Source organism: Heteronotia binoei, chromosome 3 (assembly GCF_032191835.1).
Source record: "Heteronotia binoei isolate CCM8104 ecotype False Entrance Well chromosome 3, APGP_CSIRO_Hbin_v1, whole genome shotgun sequence".
NCBI classification, from domain to species: Eukaryota; Metazoa; Chordata; class Lepidosauria; order Squamata; family Gekkonidae; genus Heteronotia; species Heteronotia binoei.
This window is the reverse complement of record NC_083225.1, coordinates 148271377-148297815: the sequence shown is the minus strand read 5'-3', so window position 1 is coordinate 148297815 and position 26439 is coordinate 148271377. Positions and strand designations below refer to the sequence as shown.

General features: G+C 40.5%; 1 protein-coding gene across 2 annotated transcripts in view; it reads left to right on the top strand.

The window, feature by feature from the left end:
* ST3GAL6 (ST3 beta-galactoside alpha-2,3-sialyltransferase 6) overlaps nt 1-24645 on the top strand; it is a 138633-nt gene extending 113988 nt beyond the window's left edge. For both annotated transcript variants that reach the window (XM_060234606.1, XM_060234605.1), the window contains exons 6-10: nt 529-627; nt 7715-7904; nt 10695-10832; nt 16688-16840; nt 19099-24645. In XM_060234606.1, coding sequence (XP_060090589.1) covers nt 529-627; nt 7715-7904; nt 10695-10832; nt 16688-16840; nt 19099-19185 — 667 coding nt within the window. In that variant the 3' untranslated portion in view covers nt 19186-24645. The remainder of the gene's footprint in view (nt 1-528; nt 628-7714; nt 7905-10694; nt 10833-16687; nt 16841-19098) is intronic.
* The last annotated feature ends 1794 nt before the right edge of the window (nt 24646-26439 follow it).

Here is a 26439-nt window from a genome sequence, read left to right as displayed (position 1 = left end):
AAATATTTTGGAGTGCCCAAAGTATGAGGGGCCACAGGGTTAGTTTATAACTTCGTTCTTAACTGTGTGTCCACAGCCCCTAAACTGAAACATTGTTTGAAGCCAGTTCTAGAACAGTTTTTTAACCTTACACACGAGACTCCAATTTCGAGATATATGGAACTTTTCAGCTAAACTGATTATTGTTTTTTGAAAGCTTGAAAAACAGATTCAGAAACTGCAAATGGAAGCAAAATACCTGCACAGCAGGGCTTTGTGTAATGTGTAGTCTGGCTCCCAAGTGAACCCCTGATAAAGAAACTTACACTTAATTTCTTAAAAAATGCAGCCTGTATCCAGCAGTCTTTATCTCCAACAACAGACTGGTTGTTGTTTCTGTCTGTAAAATTTTACCTCTTTCATCTCTTGTCAGCCTCTCTGTTTTTTATACATTCATCCTAGCAATGCTATTTGTAGATTTACTTTATTTCCCAAGGTAACATGCTCCCACACTCAAAACTTCAATAAATTCTTATCTCCTTGTTTCAGCAGTCCCCCTTGCAAAAAATGTGTGGTTGTTGGCAATGGAGGTGTTCTTCGAAACAAGAGTCTAGGAGGGACAATTGATTCCTATGATGTGGTAATCAGGTAAACAATTTCTTATTTCATAACAAGGTTCTGGTAAGTGGAACTCCTAATGTATGCTGGTATTATTACCTTTCTGTTATTGATAAAGAAGTGGGTAGAACTGAGGATGAGATAAAGAAAGCTGCCAAAAGTAAGCAACTTCATGGCTCTGCAAAGTTGAATGAAGACTTAATCCTACACTAGCTCTGCAAATATGCTTCCATGACAATGTAATTTTGTTGACCGGACTAAATAGACAAATCTTGAAACTTGCTACTCTTTGTTTCTCCGCCACTCAGTTACCGCCACAAGCCATCCTTTTTACATGAAAAGTTCGAATAGTTGAGGTTGGCTTTCTATTGGGGAGATGACCTGGGTGCTGGCATTAAAGAGTGTGACCAGCTTCTCTTTCAATGAAAATGTATTATATTGATTTTTTAATATGCCCAGTTACTCAGGTAGTGTTTGGAAATGGGGAAAAAGTGGCCAGCAACCATCTGCAGGATATCCCTCACTGCTGCAGCATATTTTGGGCTGCTGTCTGTGAAAGGAGGAGGAAGCAAAAGGGGAAAACAGGGCTATGGTGCACTTGTGGAAAAGTGGGAAAAGCTGAACAGCACAGCCAACAGCAGTGTAAAGAGCTGTTGGTGTGATATCATTGGTGTGAGAACTGGGGACATAAAACTCAGGGGAGAGGAGGGGGTGCCCAGAGCTGAGCTCCCAACCATAGCAGACTGTCAGAGTTGAACCTAGCCGCAGCATATGCTGCCTGCAAGTTCACAGTAGGGTAGGCAAGGCAGAAAGTGAAATGCAGGAAGTAGTGCAGGAGTAAACTGTGGATTACATCGTCTCTTAAAAAGTTACTCAAAAAATCACCTTGCTGGATCAGGCAGATGCAGTAGACATAGTTTATCTTGATTTCAGTAAGGCTTTTGATAAGGTTCCACATAATCTTCTTGTTGACAAGTTGGTAAAATATGGCTTGGATCCCACACTGTTAGGTGGATCTGCAGTTGGTGGACAGATCGCACCCAAAGAGAAGAAGAAATTGGATTTATATCCTGCCCTATATTCTGAGTTTCAGAGCAGTCACAATCTCCTTTACCTTCCCCCCTCCACAACAGACATCCTGTGAGGTAAGTGGGACTGAGAGAACTCTTACAGCAGCTGCCCTTTCAAGGACAACTCCTACAAGAGCTATGGCTGACCCAAGGCCATTCCAGCAGGTGCAAGTGGAGGAGTGGGGAATCAAACCTGGTTCTCCCAGATAAGAGTCTGTGCAATTAACCAGTACACCAAACTGGCTCTCAGAGTGCTTGTGAATGGTTCCTCATCCTCTTGGAGACAAGTGACAAGTGGAATGCCTCAAGGATCTGTCCTGGGACCTGTTTCATTTAACATCTTCATAAATGATCTGGATGAAGGAATAGAGGGAACACTTATTAAATTTGCAAATGGTAGCAAATTGGGAAGAGTAGCAAATACAGTGGAAGACAGAGTCAGGCTACAGCATGACCTTGACAGGCTGGGAAACTGGACTAAAACAAATAAAATGAATTTTAATCAGGGATAAATGTAAAGTTCTTCTGCATCAATGCATAATTATAGGATGGGGGAGACTTGTCTTGGCAGTAGTATATGTTAAAATGATCTAGGGATTTTAGTGGGCCATACACTGAACATGAGTCAGCAGTGTGATGTGGTAGCTAAAAAGGCAAATACAATTTTGACCTTTATCAACAGAAGTATAGTGTCCAGGTCACGCAAAGTAATGATATAATTTTACTCTGCTCTGGTCAGACCTCACCTAGAGCACTGTGTTCAGTTTTGGGCACCATGATTTAAGAAGGATATAGACAAGGTGGAACATGTACAGAGGAGAGCATTAAAGATGGTGAGAGGACTGGAGACCAAGTCCTATGAGGAAACGTTGAAGGAGCTGGGTACAGTCTGGAGAGGAGATGACTGATATGATAACCATCTTCAAGTACTTGAAGTGATGTCATATAGAGGCAGGGCCAGATTGGGGGGAGGGCAGAGGGGGGTGCTTGCCCCGGGCACCACCGGGGGGGGCGCCAAATTGGGTATGGAGTCCATTCTATTCTATGGGCCCATAAGGGGGCACCATTTTTTTAATTTTGCCCCCCCTCAAAAAACATGTAGATCCGGAACTGTTAAAGGATGGTATGGAGTTGTTTTCTGTTGCCTCAGAAAGTTGAGTTGAAACCAGTGGGTTGAAATGAAATCAAAATAGTTTTTAGCTAAACAATAGGAAGAAATTTCTGTTAGAGCAGTACCTCAGTGCAACAGGCTTCCGCAGGAGGTGGTGGCATTTCTTTTTGGGAGATTTTCAAACAGAGGCTAGATGGCCATCTGACAGCAATGCTGATTCTGTGAACTTAGGCAGATCATGAGAGGGAGGGCAGGAAGGGCTGCATCAGTGTTTTTTTTTTTTCTGGGAATGGATCAGGAGTAACTGGTGATGTATGTGTTTGGGAGGTATCTGTGAATTTCCTGCATTGTGTAGGGGGTTAGACTAGACCCTGGAGGTCCCTTCCAAGATCACTGCTATCTTAGCACCTTTTGGGAGCTTTCACTTCCACCTCAAAACCATTTGCCAAAGCCTCATCTTCCAGACTTCCAGTCTTTTCCCCCTTTGGACACTAAGCTTAATACAGGAAAGTATTTTCCTTCTCAAGATGTGATTCTTTGTGTTTACAAATACAGAGACTGTTCTTCACTCTTGGGAACAGCCTCCCACTAGAGACTCCAGTATTCAAAACCACTGAGTCAGACTCTGCTTTGTGTCTCTTTACCCTAGAGCAGGAGTGTCAAACTCATTTGTTATGAGAGCTGGATCTGACATGAATGAGATATTGTTGGGTACATGTCATAAAATGTAATGCCAGGCAGCAGAGATATAAACTTTATAAAAGACACAGGCATGCACAATTAAAGATTTTTTAAAAACTTTAAATGAAACGCTTAAAACTTTAGCTCTCTTGCAATATTTTGGTTATTTAACAGTCTCTGATAACTAAAACCTCTTGCTCTGAATTATTGCATTAACATCTGTAGACAATTTCTGTGCTTTAGCAATCTTGAACATGTTGTTCAGGTGTTTATCTGTAAGTTGCAAACCTACTTTTGATTTATTGACATTCATTACAGAAAACTCATGGTCAATGCTTTGAGCCTAAGATCCAGAGGAAAACATGGAATGGCTGGGCATTGTGAGGTTTTGTACATAAGTTGCTTCATGTGCTGGTTAACCAATGGAGAAACTAGAGGCTTTGCTCTGTAGCTTAATTAAGCAAACCTTGCAAAGTAAACTGTGATGCAGAAGGAAGCAAGGGAGGAAGAAGTAAGCAAATGACAGTGAGTTGCTCATAGCCTGATAGGAGCCCTCCGGGGGCCTGATCTGGCACACAGGTCATACGTTTGACACCTGCGTGATTAGAGAGCATCTCAAAGACCACCCTTCTCTTCTTCAGTCACTCTTCAACTCCTGCTCTGTAAACTGCTTTCTCCAACTGTCCAACTGCCACCCTCTTTTGACAGTTAGAAGCTGTCCTCCAATCAGAGTGAGTTCCATTAGCTGTCATTCATATGCACAGCCTCTAGTCATTCATAGGCCTGCTGTCCATCACACCATCTTCAATTACTTGAAGGGCTGTCATATAGAGGATTGTTTGGAGTTGTTTTCTGTTGCCCAAAAGGGCAAGCCAGAACCAACAGGTTGAAATTAAGAGCTTTCAGCTAAGCATTAGGATTAGGCTACATGGCCGTCTGACAGCAATGCTGAGTCTATGAACTTAATAATATATTGTAACCATTAAATGCAGGGCATCGTGTACAGAAAAATTCTAACTGTAATGTTAGAAAAAAGTAGAACACGATATAATATCACTTTGCCATTATACATGCTATCAAAGTTGCTATACCATATCGATTTTGTTACAATACTGTGTTCCACGCTCAAATCCTTTTCTTTATCTTTACAAGGCAATAAACCTCACATCTTAAACATCAATTCAATACAATATATTAGAAAGACCAAACATAGGTCTTCAATATCTAAATAATTTGTATAGTTGATTATCAGAAGTTAGTGAGAAACAGAAGTTAGAAGCCCATCAGACTACAGGAAGCTGCTACTGTTGCCCGTTTCTTTTGTAGCTTTATTTAATATGTGAGATTTTACCTTGTAAAGATAATTTTGTAAACCTCTATCATGTCACCCCTAAAAGGTTAGTGAGACAAGATCTTGCCTTCATCATTCAGTTCATTCTTTGATGTTCTGTATTCTTGATGCTTGGGGGGGGGGGGGGACAAAAATGGGTTGAGTTCTGGCCCCACTGGTGGACCTCCTGATGGCACCTGGGTTTTGCCACTGTGTGACACAGAGTGTTGGACTAGATGGGCCATTGGCCTGATCCAACATGGCTTCTTATGAAAAGAATCCTTGTTACAAGGCATCTGAAATGATCGTTGAGGAAAAGTAAGTTAACTGACTTGGCCCTCCAGACTTGTATACCCTTTATTGTTGTTCAGGGTGGCTTACCACAGATGCAATAATTGTATTTTTTCAGGTTCACCTAGTTTTAAGTAGCCGTTTTCTGCAGGAAACAATTTGTTTCTATTATTGTCAGCATTCTTTCTCTGACCGTTCACATGAACTTTCTCCTATTTCCATTACAACTAGGCTACCAGTTGTAAGGGAGACATGTTTTCTTTGCCACTCCTTTCCATTTCTCCTTATTCACAGCCTCTCTGAGGTCATACAGTCAAGATGATTCTTTTTGTTCACAGTTCAACCTGCAATAAGTCAAAACTCAATCCTTTTCAGTTGGTCATGGTAGGACTTGAGGTGTTTGTGTGTTAATTGGGCTGAATTGGCAGTCATGGCTGCTCTCCAAGTATCTCTGTTCCACAACCAGTACCTCAGTACTCTGCCCATCTCCATTTAATTTATTCTTTATGTATCTCAAAGAGGTGATTGTTCTCCCTCTCTTGAAAAAATCAACATTAGATCCAGCCGAATTGGCACACTACCGGCCGGTCTCGAATTTGCCCTTTTTGGGTAAACTCATTAAGAGGGCAGTGGCGTTGCAGCTACAGAGTTTCCTGGAGGATGCTTCTGTTCTTGACCCCCATCAGTCCGGCTTTCCCCCAGGTCATGGGACAGAGACAGTGCTGGTTGCCCTGGTGGATGATCTTCAGCGGCATCTGGATCGAGGCGGCTCGGCGGTACTGATGTTGTTAGACCTATCGGCAGCATTCGATACGGTCGACCATCGGTTGCTGACTTGCTGTCTTGCCAACGTGGGGATTCAGGGGCTGGCCTTACAATGGCTTTCCTCTTTCCTTGAAGGTTGGGGACAAAGGGTGGCAATTGGGGGTGAACTGTCCCAGAGACACACGCTTGATTGTGGGGTGCCTCAGGGGGCGGTGCTCTCCCCGATGTTGTTCAACATCTATATGCGCCCCCTTGCCCAGATTGCCCGAAGGTATGGGTTGGGTTGCCATCAGTATGCTGATGACACCCAGCTCTATCTACTTATGGACGGCCAGCCTGCCTGTGTCCCAGAAAACTTGGACCCGGCGTTGCAAGCCGTGGCTAAATGGCTCAGACTGAGTGGATTGAAGCTAAACCCAGCCAAGTCAGAGGTCCTTTGCCTGGGTCGTCGTGGCCCGGGAAGGGAAATCCCCTTACCAGCCTTTGACGGTGCGCCACTGACAACGGCGCACAAGGTCAGGAGCTTGGGGGTACTATTGGAGCCTTCCTTGACAATGGAGGCTCAAATAGCAGCCACTGCCAAGTCCGCATTCTTTCATCTTAGGCGGGCGAGGCAGTTGGCCCCTTTCCTGGAGCATGACGATCTGGCAACGGTGATCCGTGAAACGGTCACCTCGAGGTTGGACTACTGTAATGCCCTCTACATGGGGCTGCCCCTGTGCCGAACCCGGAATTTGCAGCTAGTGCAGAATGCCGCTGCCCGGCTGCTATTAGGGCTTCCTAGATGGGAGCACATCCAGCCGGGGCTCCGGGGAGTGTACTGGCTGCCAATAATATACCGAGTTCGGTACAAGGTGCTGGTTATTACCTTTGAAGCCCTATATGGCCTAGGACTTGCCTACCTTAGGGACCGTCTCTCCCCACATGTTCCCCAGAGAGTGCTGAGATCGAGTTCTCAAAACCTGCTTGCAATCCCCGGGCCAAAGGAGACCCGACTTAAGTCGACCAGAGATAGGGCCTTTTCAATCACAGCCCCTTGCTGGTGGAACCAGCTACCGGAAGAGGTGAGGGCCCTGCGGGACCTTGGGCAGTTCCGCAGGGCCTGTAAGACAGTCCTCTTCCGGTTGGCATACAACTGATCGGTACTTGAAAATTTCAAATTGAAGGTTGTAGTATGGTACTTTGGTAAATGGCTTTGTTTTACTGTTTTAACTGTTTTATTGTTTAAATGTTGTAAATTGATGTATTTTAAAACTTAATCCTATGTTAGAACTTTTGTGTTGTGAGCCGCCCTGAGTCGCTTTGGTGGGAAGGGCGGGATATAAACTAAATAAAATGAAATGAAAATGAATGAAATAATCTGTTCATCATGATCTCCCAAGCAGTAACTTCAGTTCAACAAGTCTTGCAGTGCTTTAATCCCTATTCTGTTCTTGTTGAGGGAAGCTAAGGAGTAGGAAGAGAGTGAAGCATACATTCTTATATGGGGCCTGTTTATTTAAGTGATAGTATCAGATTGAAAGTCCTTCATTTTTTGTGTCTTTTCATGCAATATAAAATGAATGATTGCTTTGTCTTCTTCAGAAGTCCCTTGTATATGCGCCATCCTTCCTTTAATAAAGTGGAGGGTGGAATCAAAATTAAATCTTACTACTTGTGCTTTGTTGAATGGGAAGTAACTATGTAACTATGTAAACATTATTTAAATCAACAACTGAAGTTCAAATTCTGATGCAGTTTAGTTTTATGCCTGTAATTTCCTGTAGAGGCATGTGCTGTAGTTCGTTAAATCAAGTTGTACTGCAGCACAATGAGATTTATCGTTATTATAACCAGCTTCTTTAAAAACATACATCTTTGTCCCACCAGAATGAATAATGGCCCTGTTATCGGCTATGAAGATGATGTTGGAAGAAGGACAACGTTCCGGCTTTTTTATCCTGAGTCTGTTTTTTCAGATCCAGTAGACTATGATCCTAACACAACCGCAGTTCTAGTTGTCTTCAAGCCTCATGACTTAAAATGGCTTTGGGACCTGTTAAGTGGCCAGCGTTTAATTGTAAGTCAGTTTCATTTGTCTTGCTTCTGCTTACCATGGTCACCTACAGTACTGTACACCAACTTCTTGGCATTATTTAGAGATATGAAATGTAACAAATGAGATGGGAACCTAACCTTCAAGTCTATGTTAGTCATATGCATTGGTAGAGATAGTGAGAAAACTGTGTGGGGAGTGATTCTTAATGAAAGAAAAGCAAAGGATATAGTTCAGCATGTTATTCCACTGTGCAAGCTGTCTTACATTGCTTTTCCTCTCCTCATGACTAGCAGTGGAGTGAATAGTCCCAAACAACCATGCACATTCGCCTAATTACAGAAGCCAGTCGGATTTCTTAGCATGGAGTTTTTATTTTAAGCATCATTTGTAAGGAAAATATCATCATCCAATGTTTTTAGCACTGACATGAGATACCATTCCCACAGTTCCTTTTATTTGGGCAGACAACCTTCTCTCTTTCTTGCAATACAACTGCAGTTTATAATAGTGGGTAACTGTGATGGACAATAAGAACCATAGTACCGTCAGCTATTTTGCCATCCTTCTCTTTGGCATGCCAGAACTGTCCTGTAATAGTTTTGCCAGCTGTTACCCTGGTTACAATGTCTGATATGCAATGAACGTGATTTGGTTTTTGTGATTCAATAGATGACGTAATGGAAGGTATCATTCAAGAAAGTGATTTTGTATGTGAATTTGTGTAGCTCTATCAAGAGAGCGCACATGTACCTGTACCTTTTTCACATCCATGTTCCGGATGATTTTATAGCAGGGCTTGGAAGGCTTGGAGAAAATAGAAACTGTGAATGTCACAGGGTAGTAGAATTGATGCTTTTAGTCCATCAAAGCCTCTGCAGTATGTTGATCTCCAGTTTCTCTCTTGGACATAGATCAAATCAGGTCAACTTGGTTGTCTCAGTATCAGTTGGGTACAGGGCTTTTTTTTACAGCAGGAACACACAAGAACGCAGTTCTGGCTGGCTTGGCATCAGGGGATGTGGACTAATAGGCAAATGAGTTCCTGCTGGACTTTTTCTTGTAAAAAAGCCCTGTGTGAAACAATGTGACTTCAGGGGGTGTGGCATAATATACAAATGAGTTCCTGCTGGGCTTTTCTACAAAAAAGCCCTGGTTGGGTAGCTGTGTTAGTCTGTCTGTAGCAGTAGAAAAGAGCAAGAGCAACAAAATTTGTGGCAGGGTATGAATTTTTTGTAACTGCTCACTTCAAATATCTGAAAAAGTGAGCAGTGGCTCACAAAAGCTCATGCCCTGCCACAAATTTTGTAAGTCTTTAAGGTGCTTCTGGACTCTTGTTCTTCCCCCTCCTCCTTGGACATTACTGCAAGAAAAGAACTTGTCTATACAAATAGTATTGGAGCAAAATCTTCATTGTATGCCCACTGTCTCAAATGACGCTATTCTCTTCTGAATCTGGCTCCTTTATGCACTTGTGCATACACTCACAGTTATAATACATTCTTGTTCTCCCATATCCCTGCTCAGAGTGTTTTGAACCTCAGATGCTGTTTGCAGTGAAATGTTATCTTTAATTCCTGGAGCACTTGTCGTGCACACATTCTCTTGTGCCCACTTGAAGCTGGTAGGAATCAAAATTCTTCCCTTTGTTATCCAGAGCAGACTGCAAGTGGCATGCAGTCCTGTGTTTTAACATGCCAATCTCCCTTGCCCTGCCATTCCAGCCTGGGCAAAGGAATGAATGCCATATAGTTTATAGCAATCCATTCTGTATCAGCAATCACCAAGGCATCCTCCACATTTTGTTTGGGTAGGAAAGTGATCCTGCTGTTGGCACTGCCACTGGCTGCCTTGATCCTGGTGTTGGGATGCAGGAGCTGGAGAATGAACTACTACAACAGGATGCAGCAGCCACTGATACTTTCAGCCAGCCACATCCCAGTACTTGACACTGAGTACTTGACACCTTCAGCCAGTGGGGCATGTTATGCTTGCTCTACCCATTTGGCCCTCTCATGTTCCGTTCAAGAGCGGAAGTTGGGTTGTGTGCATCAGCTGAACAAATAGGTTGATTAGTAATTCACCATAATGATTTCTTCCTGCTTTGAACCAAATAAATGAGCAAACAGAAACAAAAGTCAGGTAACAGTAGTCAGGCTTGATAGTTCAGCTTGGTTATCTCAATATCAGCCAAGATTGTAGCCCTCTGATAATGCCCCCACAGATAAATAGATGATGAAGTTACCTCAGATGTGCTAGATCATTGTAATTGTGTCACAGTAATAAAAGATTTCTTTGGTTGACTCTGAGGCATTTATATTTTGATTTAAGGAGCTTTCCTCTAGGTATGTGCATATAAAATAGTCCTTATGTTTCTGTGGAGTTCTGAGGTGTTTTCACCTCTTTCTAGGCATTGTCTTGCCTTTATAGACAGCTTTGTTCTGCTACTTTCCTGTAACATGACCTTTAAAAAGCATTAATTGTTGCTTTTTCACATTTAATAAATTGATAATTGGATTAATTTTCATTAGAGAAAAATCATCAGAATGTGTTTCAATTCAGTCTTATTGCTGTGCTGGTCCCAATGAAAGATGAGTACAGAATAAGCACTTTGAGTCAGTGCAATTTATTTTGTGAGCTTTTTCCTTTGCAAAGTCTCTTCCAATGAGTGGATAGATGGATGTGTGTGTCTCTGTGTATGAGAGAGACAGACAAACAGAGAGAAAGACTTTACCTCCCAGCTGTATTACTTAGCAGTAGGTCCTAAAGATATTGCAGCTTCGTAATTCTAATGGAAAGCTGTGTACTCAACAGAGAACAAATGCCTTTTGGAAGAAACCAGCAATGAGAATGATATACAGAGCAAACCAGATCAGAATACTTGATCCAGCCATTACCAGAAGAGCAGCACATGAATGGCTTCATTTGCCCACAAAGTTTGCAAAACCGGAAGTAAGTACTCTTTTCCATTGGTCTTAACAAGTAACTCCCAAGATAATCATTCACAAAGACATGCCTCTTACAGATTTACTGCACTGAAAATTGCAACAATTCCCTATTAAAGTGAAAGGATGATTTAAGGAAAACACCCAGGGTGTAAAATTACAACTTTATTCTCTCTGTTGTTTTGCTACATGTACAATTTTTGACATTTCTAAGAGAGCCTCTCCTGTATAAGAATCAACAAATGCACAGTGGGTCTGTTAGGAGAATAGTACACTGATTCCATAAGTACAAATATGAGTTGGCTGTTCAAACAATCTTGTCATTTTGAATACAAGATCACAAAAGTTAGCAGCTTAGTATATGTCTTCTTGCCTGCCTGCCTGCCTGCCTGCCTATACCAATATTAGTCATTCTGTAGAGCCCTGTGGTGCAGAGTGGTAAAGCTGCAGTACTGCAGTCCAAGCTCTCTACTCACAACCTGAGTTCAATCCTGTTGGAAGCTGGGTTCATGTAGCTGGCTCAAGGTTGACTCAGCCTTTCATCCATCCGAGGTTGGTAAAATGAGTACCCAGCTTACTGGGGGGGGGGGGAGTGCAGATAACTGGGGAAAGCAATGGCAAACCGCCCCGTAAAAAAGTCTGCCATAGAAACGTTGTGATGCGACATCACCCCAGACTTGGAAACATCTGGTGCTTGCACAGGGGACTACTTTTTCCCCCCCAGCACAACAGCAGTCTGAAATAATCAACTTTTAACCACAAAGGCTGTCTTCATTTTAGATTGGATTGATTCTAGAAAGAGATTCTTCAGTCCCTATCTTTAAAACCACAGATTGTTATCTAGGCCTCTGAAACTTTAATTTATGCTGCTGCACTCACATTTTAAAGCTGTTGCCCACTATAACAGTGTGCATTTGTTGAGATTAACTGCTAAAGCCAACAAGAAACAAAAGCACTAAAGCTTGTCTAAGATAGTTGTCCACCCAAGCAAATGTATGAGCATTTTTCAGTGGTTTGCTTAACTTTCAGCTGAACAATTAAGTTTATTTATTTTTAAAAATTCTGCTATAACATTTCATCAAGCAGAACATACAAGAAGCGAACAGTGAATTAAAACTAAAGACACAAAAAACTGAAGGAAACAACAGTGAGCATAAGTGCATCAATAATTGTGACTGGTTGATCTGTTGCCTTTGCATGGAAGGATTAACTGTATGTTCTCCTTAGCAGAAGCCTTTTGCATAGATATCTTACAGAATGGAACATGAGATGACTCTTGTTTGTTAAATTATATATCATTGCTCATTTTTAGCTGGAAAGGCCATTTTGAATATTTTCTTTCAAACTCCCTATCACAGGAACATGCCAGAATGCATGGAACCATTCAAAGAGAGAGAGAGCAATTGTGCCCTTAATTCCCTTTTGCACGAGTTAGTTAAAGTTTTAGATTAGAGGACAGACTACCAGCAGCCCTGTGCAGTTATACATAGGCTTCCCAAATCCCCCACCTACCCGGGGGACCCCCGATTTGGAGCCTTCTCCCCCCACTTGCAAAAAATCTGGAAAGCGGGGGGGAATGGCGGCCCTTCCCACCCAGCCCTGATCCCAGCAGCTTCCCCTTGCCCTTCCCTTCCCACCCAGCCTCGATCGCAGCAGCCTTTCTTCAGTTTTTCCAGGCTGCTTCCCACCCCAATCAGCTGGCTGGCAGGGGGGGGGAGAGGGAGCCCCGCCGCAAAGGACCATGTGCCTTTGCACCTCCGGAGGCTTGACTTGAAAGACTTCAATTTAGGATGGTGCGTCTGTGTTTCTGTGAAGAAGCCGGCAGCAACTGGTGAGTAGAGAGGCCGATCCGCTGCTTCAGACTCGCCAGAAAGGGGGGGGGAAGGGAAACGTCTTCATTATTCCCTATGTGATCGATTCTCATAGGGTATAATGGGGAATTGTTCTGGAGGTTTCGGGGGCTCTGGGGGAGCTGTTTTTTGAGGTAGAGGCACCAAATTTTCAATATAGTATCTAGTTCCTCTCCCCAAAGTACCCCCCAAGTTTCAAAACGATTGGACCAGGGGGTCCAATTCTATGAGCCCCAAAAGAAGGTGCCCCTATCCTTCATTATTTCCAATGGAAGGAAGACATTTAAAAAGGTGTGCTGTCCCTTTAAATGTGATGGCCAGAACTCTCTTGGAGTTCAATTATGCTTGTCACACCCTTGTTCCTGGCTCTGCCCCCAGTGTCTCCTGGCTCCACCCCCAAAGTCCCCTGGCTCCACCCCCAAAGTCCCCAGATATTTCTTGAATTGAACTTGGCAACCCTAGTTACACACCACTGCTAGAACTGTCTCTGCCCACCCCACCCTGCAGTTCTGGAAGGACTGGCAACCTTCCCTGGGGAGCAGATTTCCCAAATGTGAGAAGGAAGAGTGACTGCTCTTTGAAGATTTGCCTTGCCTGGTGTCACACAGCAGGGGCCTAGCAGGGCCTTCTGTTGGTTGCCACCACTCTGGTAAAGGTCGGTATGGAGGGCCCAGAGCACCCAACCACCCTTGTCTTCCTTATTAATAAATATCTCTTAACTGTGACCAAGGAGATGTGAGAACCCAGGCAGTATAACAACAAAAATAAGTTTATCGTTAGTGCTCTAAAACAGTAAGTGGGTGACAAAGAATTAGTGCTAAAGTGAATATGAAAACAGTAAAGGTTGGTGCAAACAAACAAAAGCCCTGACGCGTTTAACTATACAGTTCCTACTCTAATAACCAACACTCACCCTCTTGGGTAAGGGATCTTTTCCTGCTGCCTCTTCCAGAGAGCTCTTCTTCTCTGTCTGCAACCTCTCTAGACAGAGCATCTCTCTGCCTGCAGCTTCTCCAGGGAAAAACACACCCAGTCTGGGCTTGGCCCTTTTATTCTCTTCTCCCAGACCCCACCCCTCTCTGGGGTAGTTTCCCTCCAAAACCTTGCCACCCAATCAGAGGGACAGAGAGGATCCTGGGAAATGTAGGCTTTTCCCAGTAACTCACTAGGCCCAGGATCATGACACCTGGGCACAACTGAAGCTCAAAAAAAGAGAAAAGAGGGGGAAAAGAATGTTTTGGGTCTCCAGCTTGTGTTCTTCAGTTTTGGCTGCTGTGTTGAAGGGAGAAGGGAAAGGATAATGCTTGTAGTTTCTTTACAAGGAACCTTTTGAAAGAACCCACAACTACTAATAACTTGAAAAATCTTGCCTTTTGAAGACCAGACAGAAACTGGCTGTGTGAAGGATATGGTGATGTTTGCCTACATGGAACTGTATGTTTAAGCAAAAGCATACCACAGACCACCCCTAGTTTATGTGTGTTAAAAGAATTCCCAGTATGTGACATTTTAACTCCACTGATACATGTACACTTAAAGTAGTATTTGATAGTTAAAAACCTGTTTGTTTTTGTCAGGTTTCCATCTAGCAGTTTTAGATGTGGAAATCAATTAGAGTATTTTATTTTGGTGCTATGAGGAGATGGGATGGCCAATTACAGCTCCCTTTTCTTTTCTGAAACTTTATTTTTAAAAAGTGACATTTCACAGTTATTCCCATTTAAAAACAGCTGACTTCCCTGGAAATCTCTGCCAAAACCTACAGTGGATTGAAGTATCACATATTTGAATTTGACCTTGTTGATATTGCTAGCCTGGCAAAGGTTTTTTTTCTTCTTGTTAGCAAGTTTCTGCAGGGTTGTGGATATTTTTTTATTACACAGCAAGATACCTGGAACAAAGAGTTCTTCTGATTCCTTAGGAAAGCAAGTCATACATCAAGGGCATTTGGAGTTTCTACAGAAGTGAAAACTTGAGAGAATTGCTCAGACTTTCCAAATTTCCCAGGAATTTAATTAACAACTTGTTGAAGGCTGGTTCTACACTAGGCATTCACAGTATAATCAAAACTATTATTATTAACAATCCTAGCCCAGAAAGGCAGTCCCTAAGAGACACCATGATTGATGGTGTAAAAAGCCACTGCGAGGTCCAAGAGGACCAACAGAGTCACACTTCTTTGGTACCAAGTCTGTTTCATAACCAGGTCTAAAATCAAATTGGAAAGGATGCAAGTAGTTAGCCTCATTTGGGAAAGTCTGAACTTGTCTAGCCACCACCCTTTCAATCACCTTGCTGAAGAATGGAACATTTGAGACTGGTCAATAGTTATTGCGATCTCCTGGGTCCAGGGCATGCTTCTTTAGAAGTGGGCACACCACAGCCTGTTTCAAGGGCTAGAGTAACCACCCTTTCCCTTCTAAATTAAATATACCTTTTACCATATGTGGTGATCCTGCAAAAAACAATTAAAAATACTGGATGGAAATATATACAGAAATTAAAAAAAAATTAAAAATCAAATTTTTGTCATCAGAGTCAATACTATTAGAAATTCTATCAAAGAATGTGGATAAAACAATGCATGAACTACTCAGATGTATGTTAACTGCAGCAAGAGTAATACAGCTAAGTGGAAAACCATGTGTTGCCCAACTCTGGAGAACTGGATTGATAAGATGAAAGAATATGCAGTTATGGCAAAATTGACATATTAACCAAAAACCAAAAGATGAATTTGAAAACAACTGGAAAGGGTTTTTTTATAATTATTATAACATCCTTGTAGTCAAACTTTTTGTGGTAAAATATTGAAATATAACTGATTAAAGTTTCTTTGTAATTAAATGTGTAGCTTAGTAGTTCAGTATATGATAATATTGAATGATAGATTTACATCATTTTTTTTTAAATATGACAGATGTCAGTATGAAAACTTGAAAGATCTGTGGCTGAGTCTGCCTGATGAGATGGGAAGGGTGCCTCAGTGGGATCAGAGGGAAGATTGCAGAGTTGCCTTAGGCCATCCTATACCGGCATCAACAGGAAGCTGCCAGGAGGCTAGTGAGGGCATTCTCCAGCAATAAGTCTATGAAATACTGACTGGGGTGGAGGAACAGGGAAATCTTTAAGGTGCCATTGGAGTTTTGTTTTACTTCGCCTGAGATCCTGAAGAGCTACTTGTCAATACTGACCTTGATAAACCAGTGATCAGTCTCATATATTCTATTTCCTGTGTCTTGCTGTTAACACCATTTAGATATTTTTATTAATAGTTATACTAATTTGAGATATACTCTGACCTGTGTGATCCAGGCTAGCCTTATCTCAACAGGTCTCTGAAGTTAATCAGGTTCAACCCTAGTTAGCACTTGGGTGGAAGATCAGCAAAGAAATGCTGGGTTGCTAAGCAGAGCCAGACAATGGCAAACCACCTTTGTTTATCTCTTGCCTTAAAAACCCTATGGGATCACCACAGGTCAACTGCAACTTGATGGCATCTTCCACGCGCAATGTGAAGTATATGGAAAGCCATATAGGAGAGCTTCCTAGGTGCTCTTATAAGGCACAGCTGAAACATACTAAGTGTTTGGGCCCATCTCTGCCTTGCACATTTTATCTGGAAAGTACCTTTCTTTTACTATTTCTCTTTGGAATAATTATTTCCCCAGACCAAGAGTTCAGTTTTCTACCAATGAGGTTCCCAACCCACCCAGTGAGAATTACTCTAATTATGAATGCTGTTGATGTGTGTAGATTATCCTGTTATGTGTAAAAGTGATAACTGAGTGACTATATGTTCCCTTTTTTCACAATGGTAGTTTAATTGGAATTTCAAATGCATTTAGTTGTGTTTATATAGCCAAGTTTGTGAGTTTTTAAATATACCGTTTGATCTTATATCAGCTTGACACATTTTTTTTCCATAAGAGAAATAATTTCATTTGTTTGGAAGTATTTGCAAATCAAACGCTTTTTTTATAAGACTTGTACTTCTGGTTGGTTTTTTTAGAAACCAAAGCATCCCACAACAGGGTTGATCGCCATTACCTTTGCATTACATATATGTAATGATGTCCATCTGGCAGGCTTCAAGTACAACTTCAGTGACCGAAACAGCGTCTTACACTATTATGGCAATGACACCATGTCTCTGATGATTCAGGTAGTAATCCTACTTTCTTTTCTGGGTAATGGCTTGGGCCCTGTAGAAAATCTCCACTGATTAAAAGGATTTCCATCAGTGGAGCAGAAGTTCTCCCATTGCAGTTTTAAATGTCTCCCAAAATATTTCTCCTGACAGACATGGGACAACATGGGGGAGTTGGAGATCTGCAGCCAGAAGGAATAATCAGCAAGCATTACATCAGTGGAAATTTTCTTTCTTTTTTTAAAAATAAATTTTATTTTATTAAATCTAATCCAATACAAAAGGAGCATAGGAAAAATAAATAATAAAAATATAAATCTAACAAATTCAATTTAGACCATTGGATGCATATAACAAACAATTTACAAAAACAGTACATAATATGCTAGGTATTAAGAATTGTGAAATAGCCTATAATTCATTCTATTAGACAAAAAAGAAATTTTCCCAAAGAATTCCAAAATTGGCGCCCAAAGGAAATCATAATCTATAGCCAAATCAATATCATCATTGAAGAAAGGGTTATCCATTGTCTTCTCCATTACATACTGGTCCCATAATTTATCATACCACATTTCAATCATGGGGTATGTGGGGGTTTCCAATTTTTAGCAATCGTCATGTGAGCTATCGCCAACATTGTTGAGATTAAAGATTTCTAATCTTTATTTGCCAATTTATCAGGCCAGATATAACATATTCTTGTTTGATACTGATCCAAGCTTCTACCGGATTTATTGTAAACATTTTAACTGTTTGGGCAAGATTAGCTGCATAATAGTAGATTCTCAGATTGGGTATTTGAAACCCCTTCTTGCTGGGTCTACACAGTGTTGAAAATTTTATCCTAGGCCTAGCATTATTCTAAATAAATTGATTGCCATTTATTCAAAGTTTTTTCTGATATTTCTATTAGAATAACCTGGAATAAATATAAAAATTTAGGAAGAATAACACATGATTCTTTCATGCTAAGGTTGATTCTGTTTCATTTAGCTAGTAATGCTTGAACTTCCTTTAATAACTCATCATAGTTGAATTCCATTAAAGCCTTAATTTCCTTTGAGATATTTATCCCTAAATATGTCAGCTACTTATCTACCCATTAATAAAGGACTAGGGGAAAAAATCCACTGGATTCAACCCAATGGCTAGGTGAAAATGTCTTTTTCTGGAAAACTAGTGAGAAGGGAGGGCCATTGAGATAAGTGGATGGTATGTTCCTGATCTAGGAATCTTACATCACTTTTCACTTCAGCTGCATTATTTTGACTTTTGACAAATTGATTCATTGTGTTCTTCAGGCCAGTTTATTCATTACAGTATATGACGTTTTAATTGTACACGTAAATCTATGGAATGTGCATGTAACATGTCTAACCCAGAATGAAATAGCTTTCAACAAACAGTATTTCAAACAGAATTTTTGCAGTATTCTAAATGCTAAGATATCCTCCATTTCAGCACTGCTACCAACCAGGCACCACTGGCACAGTTTGAGAAAAATATGAAGGGTGACCCTGTGCAGCTGGGCTCCACCTTTTTGTCATTTGGAAAAACTGAATAAGCATTTATATAGAGTTTTGGAGTGCTCAAAGCACTTTGCATTCATTGTCATCTTGTAATCTTTATTATTATTAATAATTCTGTAAGGTAGGTCAGTATTCTCCTCCTGTTGCCAGTTTAGGGACTGAGACTTAGAGGCTAAGAGACTGTGAACTCATGACAGAAACAGAATTCACACTGGGATTTCTTGATTCATTGTTCGTATCTGTAACCCTTTTGGGCATATATATTCTTATATCACTGTACTGACCTTGATCTTTAGGAAAACAAACACTCCTGCTACATACAAACAGACTTGCTGAATCATTCCCCACATAATGGATTTAGTTGCCCTTGTGGCCTATTAGAGCACAAAATATAGTTTGCAACTGAAAGATGAACTGAGAAACAATGCGATCCTGCTGCACTTCTACACAAATCATTATGACAGGTTACTCCTATCTGGTACTGCAGATATACCACTGATTGAATGGATTGTCCTCAGTTGCCTTCTGTCGTTCTCAGATATCAGAAACACAGTGGCAGGCAATTTTGTGGCAAATGCATCTTTAAAATGCTGTGAAGTAGCCTGAGAAATATAAATTGATGCTTTTCAGTGGGATTGAGGACACCTAATTTTATCAGGATTTTCCAGCAGTAGGGACCCCCCCCCCCCATTTGCTCTTTTCCTTAATCACTAAAGTCTGTATGATTTTTATTTCATGCAGAATGGATACCATGACATTGCTGCTGAACAAAGGCTTTTGAAGGAACTCATAGACCACAACATTGTGATCAACTTAACAGAAGAATAAGAATGGAAAAACAATTGCTATTTTTGCCAAGATTTTTTTTCATTTGGATAGATTTATTTTTTTAAAATGTTTATAGCTCTCAAGATATTTAAGAAGAAACATATGGAAACCATGCTATGCATGTCTCCCAGATGTAACAAACGCAGCAGAATGTCCCTGCCTTGATGATTGATATTTGAATGGCAAGAACTAGAATGGTTAACTGACATGTGTGGGTTAAGAAAACTGACTATTCCACTGTTCATGGCTAGAAGAGAGAAGGGTTAGAGAAAGTAAAGCATGTGGGGCCTCTAAGCAAAGAGTCTTGTAAGACAGGATATCATACATGCTGTTTAGAAGAAGGCTAAACACACACAGTTCTCCAAGAAGACAGCACATTCATGGATGAAGCCAGGAGTGGTGAAGTAGATAGACTATCATCTGGGAGACCCAAATTCAAATCTCTACTTTGCCACTGAAGTTCACCAGATGACCTTGAACTAGTCAGTTTCTTTGAACCTAACCTACTTCACAGGGTGATGGTGGTGATGGTAAAATGGAGACAGGAACAAAGATAGTGTAAGTTACCTGAGGTTCCATTAGGGAGAAAAAGTGGATGTACTCACAAAGTGGATGTACTCACAACATTAGCTTTAATGTTTAATTAGCTTTAAAGCTAATGTAGGAATAACATTTGTGGCCAGATGCTGTTAATCTGAATCTTCTATGATTAGACATTTATATTACAGAAAGAAATCTCCTTTTAATTAGTGGAACCACAAAGCAATTGAGTTATCAGGATATCATGGTCTGAAAACACTTTATAATGGCTCTGAACCTGATACATTTCTCTCCATTTTGGTTCAGGTCCATGTAATTAGTCAGTTCATTTTTATCCTGCCACTTAACTCAAGGTGGTGTACATGGTTCTCTCCTCCATTTTATCTTCACAATAGCCCTTTGAGGTAAGTTAGGTCAAAAGAGTGACTGGTTACCCAGTAGGAAGCATGGCTGTGTTTCTGCATGAGTGTGTTAATGCAGATGTCTCCAAGAGGCTGCAGTAGTTGCTGAAAGCATAATCTGGAGGCCCCTGTCACTTTTAGTTCGCAATATCTGCGATACCTAGTACCTAGGATGCTCCTTGCAAGCAGCTAGTAGTTCATAACATGAGAACCTATAATCATCTGATACATCTTTGTACCTAAAAAGAAAGCACTCCACCCCCAAATTCTGTGCTGTAATAATGTCTAGACACAAGGCTGAGATTCATGTCAGGGAAAGGAGTCCTAAAAGCTGAGGTGTTCTTTAAATGTTGAACCATTGACATGGTTTGTCTTCATAGTTGCTACCCAATATCTGCTTTAGATCCTTTAATCGGGATCTAAAATTAATAAAGATGATACTGTAAGATTTCCCCAAATGGATCTTTCACCTTATAGTCTAATACATTGATTTTAACAGATTCAAAGCAAGGAAAAACTAACAAATTTGGCCCACCCTTCTTCAGTGGTGTACAAGCGATTCTCTTTGTTGCTCTGAGTCCCATCTGGTTCATGTCTTAGGTCAAGCAACTAAACAGCTGCAATTACAGCATTGAGGATTGGCAAACTTCAATTTTTAGAGTGTTCCAGGAGCAAAAGACGCAATTCAGTGTCACACCATATGTATTACAGAAGGTCATGTGATTTTCATTCATGTCTGTCTGCTGTGTGGATCAGCAAAACTGCAGTATATTTTCCAATGCTGTCTGCATATTAGGGGTTGTGTCCAACCATTCCACTCTGGGCCAATAGAGCCTTCCGCCAATGCTAGAGAGACTCTTCTGGTGGCAGAAAAGCATCATGCATCAGAAGCAAGCTTTTGCATTGTTGGGATACCATTGTTGAGTGGAGTTGATAGGATATACCCCCAGGAATATGTGAATACAAGTATTTAATTGGATAGGTGCATGTGAGAGCATTACACAGAAGTCAAGAGGTGATAACAATTCAAACATATTGACCCATATTACAATGTTTCATGGTTATGCTGTTTCTATCAGTGGAAAGCTCTGAAATTCAGGTCATCTTTAAAATCATATTCCTGAGTGTATAAACTAATGATGATGCCTTAATTGTGCCAAAATAACCAGCCTGACCACAAAATCCTCACCAAAGCTTTGCTCCAAATCTTTCCTTAAATGCTGCTATTCTTTCTTTTTTCTCCGTCTTTGTTTACCAGGTTTTCCTCAGCACAAGCAGTTGCAAGAGCATTATGGCATTGCATATGGTTTCTGGATGCTGATTGTCAAGGGACAGTAAAACCATATTACAAAAAAAGGACACCCTGTGTCTGAATAATTAATATTTCTCAAGAAAGTGTTAGGAAGGTTCTGGTTGCCAGTTTACTTTATGGCAGGGCTTCTTAGGTTTTAACAGATAGCAGGCAGAAATCAAAAGGCTTTTCTGGCACTGAGAGGCCCTGATTTATGGCAGTGATGGGGAAACTTCACTTGCTGATTTCTGCCTGTTTCACAGGCCACAGCGAGGGTGGGGGATGTGACAATCCAAGTGGGTGCTGTATCTCATGGCTTGGATTCTAAGCCTTGCTTCTGTTTATGCCCTTCTTCCTCCATGACGGAGGTGGTCCTCCACTGCACAGCCTTCCCCCTAGCACATGTTGCTTTTCAGCTCATTGAAAGATGCTGGTCTTGCATGAATGGAAGCTTGCAGCAGAGGATTGTCCCCATGGCAGAGGTGGATGCAGTGAAAGCAGAAGGCATACTTACAAGCCAAGGCCATGCTTCCACTTCCTTCCTTTGAGACCCACAATATGTACCCAAATTTAGCAGGTGAATTTTTTCCATTCATGAAAATAAAATTATGGTCATATTTTAACCTGTTTAATTTCTGCATGCCAAGTGCTGCATAGAAGCAGAGCCATTAAAAAGCGGAGTCCCTATCACTGTTTGGCTCTGGAACTTTTTTCAGGAGTACATCAGTTTAAAAAAGAATCCTTACAGAATCATATCCAGAGAAGCTAGGTGATTATGGAATTCTTACATGTGTAGACTTACTTGTTGAATTTATTTAAATATTAAAAGTCATCTCAGAACTGACCCATTAATTTGTACCATGGACATTCTAAGAACACTTCCTTTAGACATGCAACTTCTTTTGCAGTACACACTTATAACATTCAGTTGTCCTCAGGGTGGATAAGTTAAATAACTTAGTGATTCTTTCAGAGGAAGATGCTCCTGGATCAATTTTATTTTCAGTTTTAATCACAGTTTTCCAATTAAATATAACACTTTTAATGAAATACTTTAAAGTTTCTTAACAGGTTTTAGCCCATTTCATGTACTACATTTTTGGCACTCACACATTACCTACTGAGAGATAGAGCACTGTGATCCCCTTAATACATGCCATTGCCATCTTATTTTTCAGCTTTAGTGTGTAGTACCAGAAACCCAGTTTTGTTGCTTTCGCATATATGGAAACTTAAATATACCCATATTGCCCGTTCATGCAAAATGGTGATTGCACCTATTGGGGTACACAAGGTAGGTGCTCCCAAAAAGAAAAAAAAGCAAATGATTAAGAAGGACAATCTTCATAAAATTAATCAATGCACAGCCATAACCAATGCACAACCATAATAATAAATATAATCAAATTACAAAAAAATAAGAATCAAATATGCATCTATATACAAGAACTATATATCACAAATGTCCTGGGCTCAAAGCTTGTCTTGAATCAGATTTGGTAGCTTTTTATTCAAATGATCATCCCATTTATTCACAGGTGAAAACCCCAGTTTTTAATACAAGAATGGTATCTAATCTAATAAAGATTAAAAAATAGTTGCATCATTGTAAATTTGCCTCATCAATCCTGAGAAAGGAGTGGGGGGGGAATCCACCCAAGTTGTGCCATAAATTCTTCTAACTCTTTCAGCCTCTTTGGGTATAATTCCAGTTCTTGTATATTGATGTGTATTCTTAGTGTTTTTGTAATTATATATATATAAAATCACAAAAACACTAAGAATACACACACACCTTGATCTATGTGATTGTATGAAGGTTGTTAGTTATTTTTTCATATTTATTGTTTAGAATCCTTTTTGTTTCCATGTTTGTTATCTAGATTTCCTAAAGGATCTACTTTTGTTTCTTCTGCTTTTTCTCTTTGTGTATGCCTGCCAGCCAGAAGAAAGATTATGGGCAAAGCAGAAATGAGAAATCTGAAGGGAAAGGACCCCCATTTTATCAAAACTGTTGATATACAACTATAAACAGTGAGAATGTTTGTATTTCATACTTTGCACATACAATTATAAGCCAAATTTACATTAAAATACAGCACTGATTTTAGAAAGATTGTTGACATGTCAATTCATAGATGACTGCCTTGATTTAATTTCCAAGTCTTATCCGTCAGTTGTCTTGTACTGCAAAGTTATTGTTTTCTATTCCGAGCCACTCTTGAATTCTACTTTTAATATCAGTACTGCGGTAGCTGTGTGGGTCCCATAATTATGCAAATAGTCTCAGGAGTAATAACCAGTATGACTCTGCTAGGTTTTCTCATTCCTCCAGATGCAAAAACATTTCAAAAGGATTCCTTCAATTTCCCATTTTGCGCTGTTTCAGTGTGGTGCTTCCTAGGATTCATGAACTGCAGCACCAACCCCTGGTGTAATCCAGGGGGTATTGCATGAAAACTGGTTTTATTTCTTATCCATCTCTCACTGAAGTCAATAAGTAACATTTGCCTTCATAGGTTTTTAAGTTTGGGCTTTAAGAGATGGATTTATCTGTGCCATTTTTGTTTTCAAAATTGGTTTGATAATTTAGAAGAATCCTGGAATATGTGAAAAAACCCTGTATTTCAGATTTTCAGTCTTGAATCATTTGCAGAATTGGGAATTGAACTAACATTGCATTTGTGCATATCAAGCAAACATGATTGCAACCTAAAATGCCCTAGTCTGGAGAGAGGGGAAAACATGTGATGATAACTATGACCAACTCCACTGTTGCTCTGCCCCCAGGCTTGTCGGATCAAGCATTCAATTCTCCGCCAGTTGCTGCGCAGCCACATTTTGATCCATGGTTCCTTCCATTTTCCCTCACATCTTCTTGTTTTTTAGTGATCAAGTAGAAGTGAGGGAAATTGGAGGGAGCCATGGGTCAAAATGTGGCCACGCAGCAACTGGTGAGGAAGTGATAGCTTGATCTGATGAAAGCAGAAGCCTGGGGGTGGAGCAATAGATGTCTTAATGCAATAGATGTCTCAATGCTTAACATGCTCAGTGTATGTGTGTGTACACTTTATGTAAATTTATGGGAAAATGTATCTTGATAAATGTAAATAACTGTGGCACTTCAATTTTGTGTTTGTTGTCTGTGGACCCAAATTTGAGGGCCGATTATTAATGTTTGTTTAAAATTATAAAGACTTATTTTTTTTATAATAAACATGTAAAATGGTCTGTTTGTTGCCATCTTGATAACATCATGCACATGCAGTTGTGCTCTAGTGTAGTTTAGATGGCCCATGATGCAATACTGGTTGCGGTATCAAAGAAATGTTGGCTTTAATTGCCATTACTGCCATTTTGCATCATGTGAGACAGCCTCCAGGTAGCTATGAAGATGTTGATTTGCGAAAGAAAAAAAATAGTTTTGAGAGCACTAAGATTATAAACTGTACTCTTCAGTCTTCAGAACATTTGGAGAACTTTTCACATTATCCCTGAATGGACACCAAACAGTAAACTGTATTACCCCTGAATGAGTGTCTAGAGTAAACTGTATTTGCAGTGCAATCCTAAGCAGGTCTACCTGATTCCAACTCATGTCTGTTCAGTGAGATTACTTCTATGAAAGAGTTCTGAGGATAACTGTGTTAGGGTTTACTTCTTTCACCTAATCTTGAGCTAGTTTCAGACGGTGGGATGGATCTATGATTGGCTGAATACCTAAGTTTCATTGTTTCAGTGCCAACTATCTTGCTTCTGATCCCGCTTTTGAATCCCACTGTAGCTGCACATGCAGAATATCTCAGTCCGATGGATGGGATTGGTAGGAAAATAGCTTCTATGAGCAAACGCTGTTTTCCAGCCCTTCCAGTAATGGCTTACTACGGGACAGCTGCCCAGTCTTAGGCTGCTGTATATACAAAATTCAAGGATTTCTAGGACATTTCACCTTCTCTCTTTTTAGGACATTTCCCTCTTGCCCATAGCTGCTAATGTGTTTTGGCAACACAGTGTTAAAGATCCATAAACAAAAGCCATGTAATACCTTTTACTGGGTCCAGTCATAAGAAGACAAAAGTGTATGCAAACTTTCAAGTTCTCCAGAATTGTTCAGGCCTCTTATCTGCATCCTTGCATATACAGTGCCCTGCAGACTGGAATAGAGAAGGTGATGCTAGAATCAAATGCACCTTTATTCTTCTCGAAAGAAGGGAAAGTGGGCAGCCTTTAGGTGAAAGGGGAAAAAGAGAACAGTGCAAATGATGTTTGTGTTTAGAAGGAATGCCAGCCCCACTCAGCTACCTGCTCTCCAAGCACATTAGTACCTTCATGGGCGGTGGCTAATTTGAAATGGGGGACAGGCTGCTTAGCATCACATGTAGGGCCAGCACATGTGAGTATTCATCCCAAAAGTAACCCAAAAACCAAGTGCAAGCACCTTTTTGTTTTCTTTATTTTTTTAAAAAAAGCCAGACTGGAATGAAACCTACAAGCCAATCAATAATAGTGTGAAAATTTAAGCTATCTGTTACATGGGAGCTAAAAGGAAATATACATTATTTCACTATTATCAGTTTGCCTGGATCAACTGCTAGCATTAGTCGTCTTTAAAAATCAACACCTGCCATGTCATAATCTGTAAATGGCAATCATTAATACAAAAGATGCAGTAGAAAAGAGCAAGAGTCCAGTATCACCTTAAAGATTAGCAAAATTTGTGTCAGGGTATTTAATGAGTCACTGTTCACTTCTTCAGTTACCAAGTATCTGAAAAAGTGAGCGTATGCTGCCACAAATTTTGTTATTCTTTAAAGTACTAGTGGATTTTTGCTCTTTTCCGCCACAAAAGGTGCAGTTTGCCTGGAAAATTCTGTGTAAGGGTTATAAATGCTTGCCAAGTCCATCCAGGCTGCTGGGAGGATTTCTCTGTTGTACTAATGATAACATAAAAGTGAGATCAAGGAGGGGTTGGTGGGGGTGATAAGAGTTGCTAAAACTAAAAAGGTACTGAAAAAATCTTCA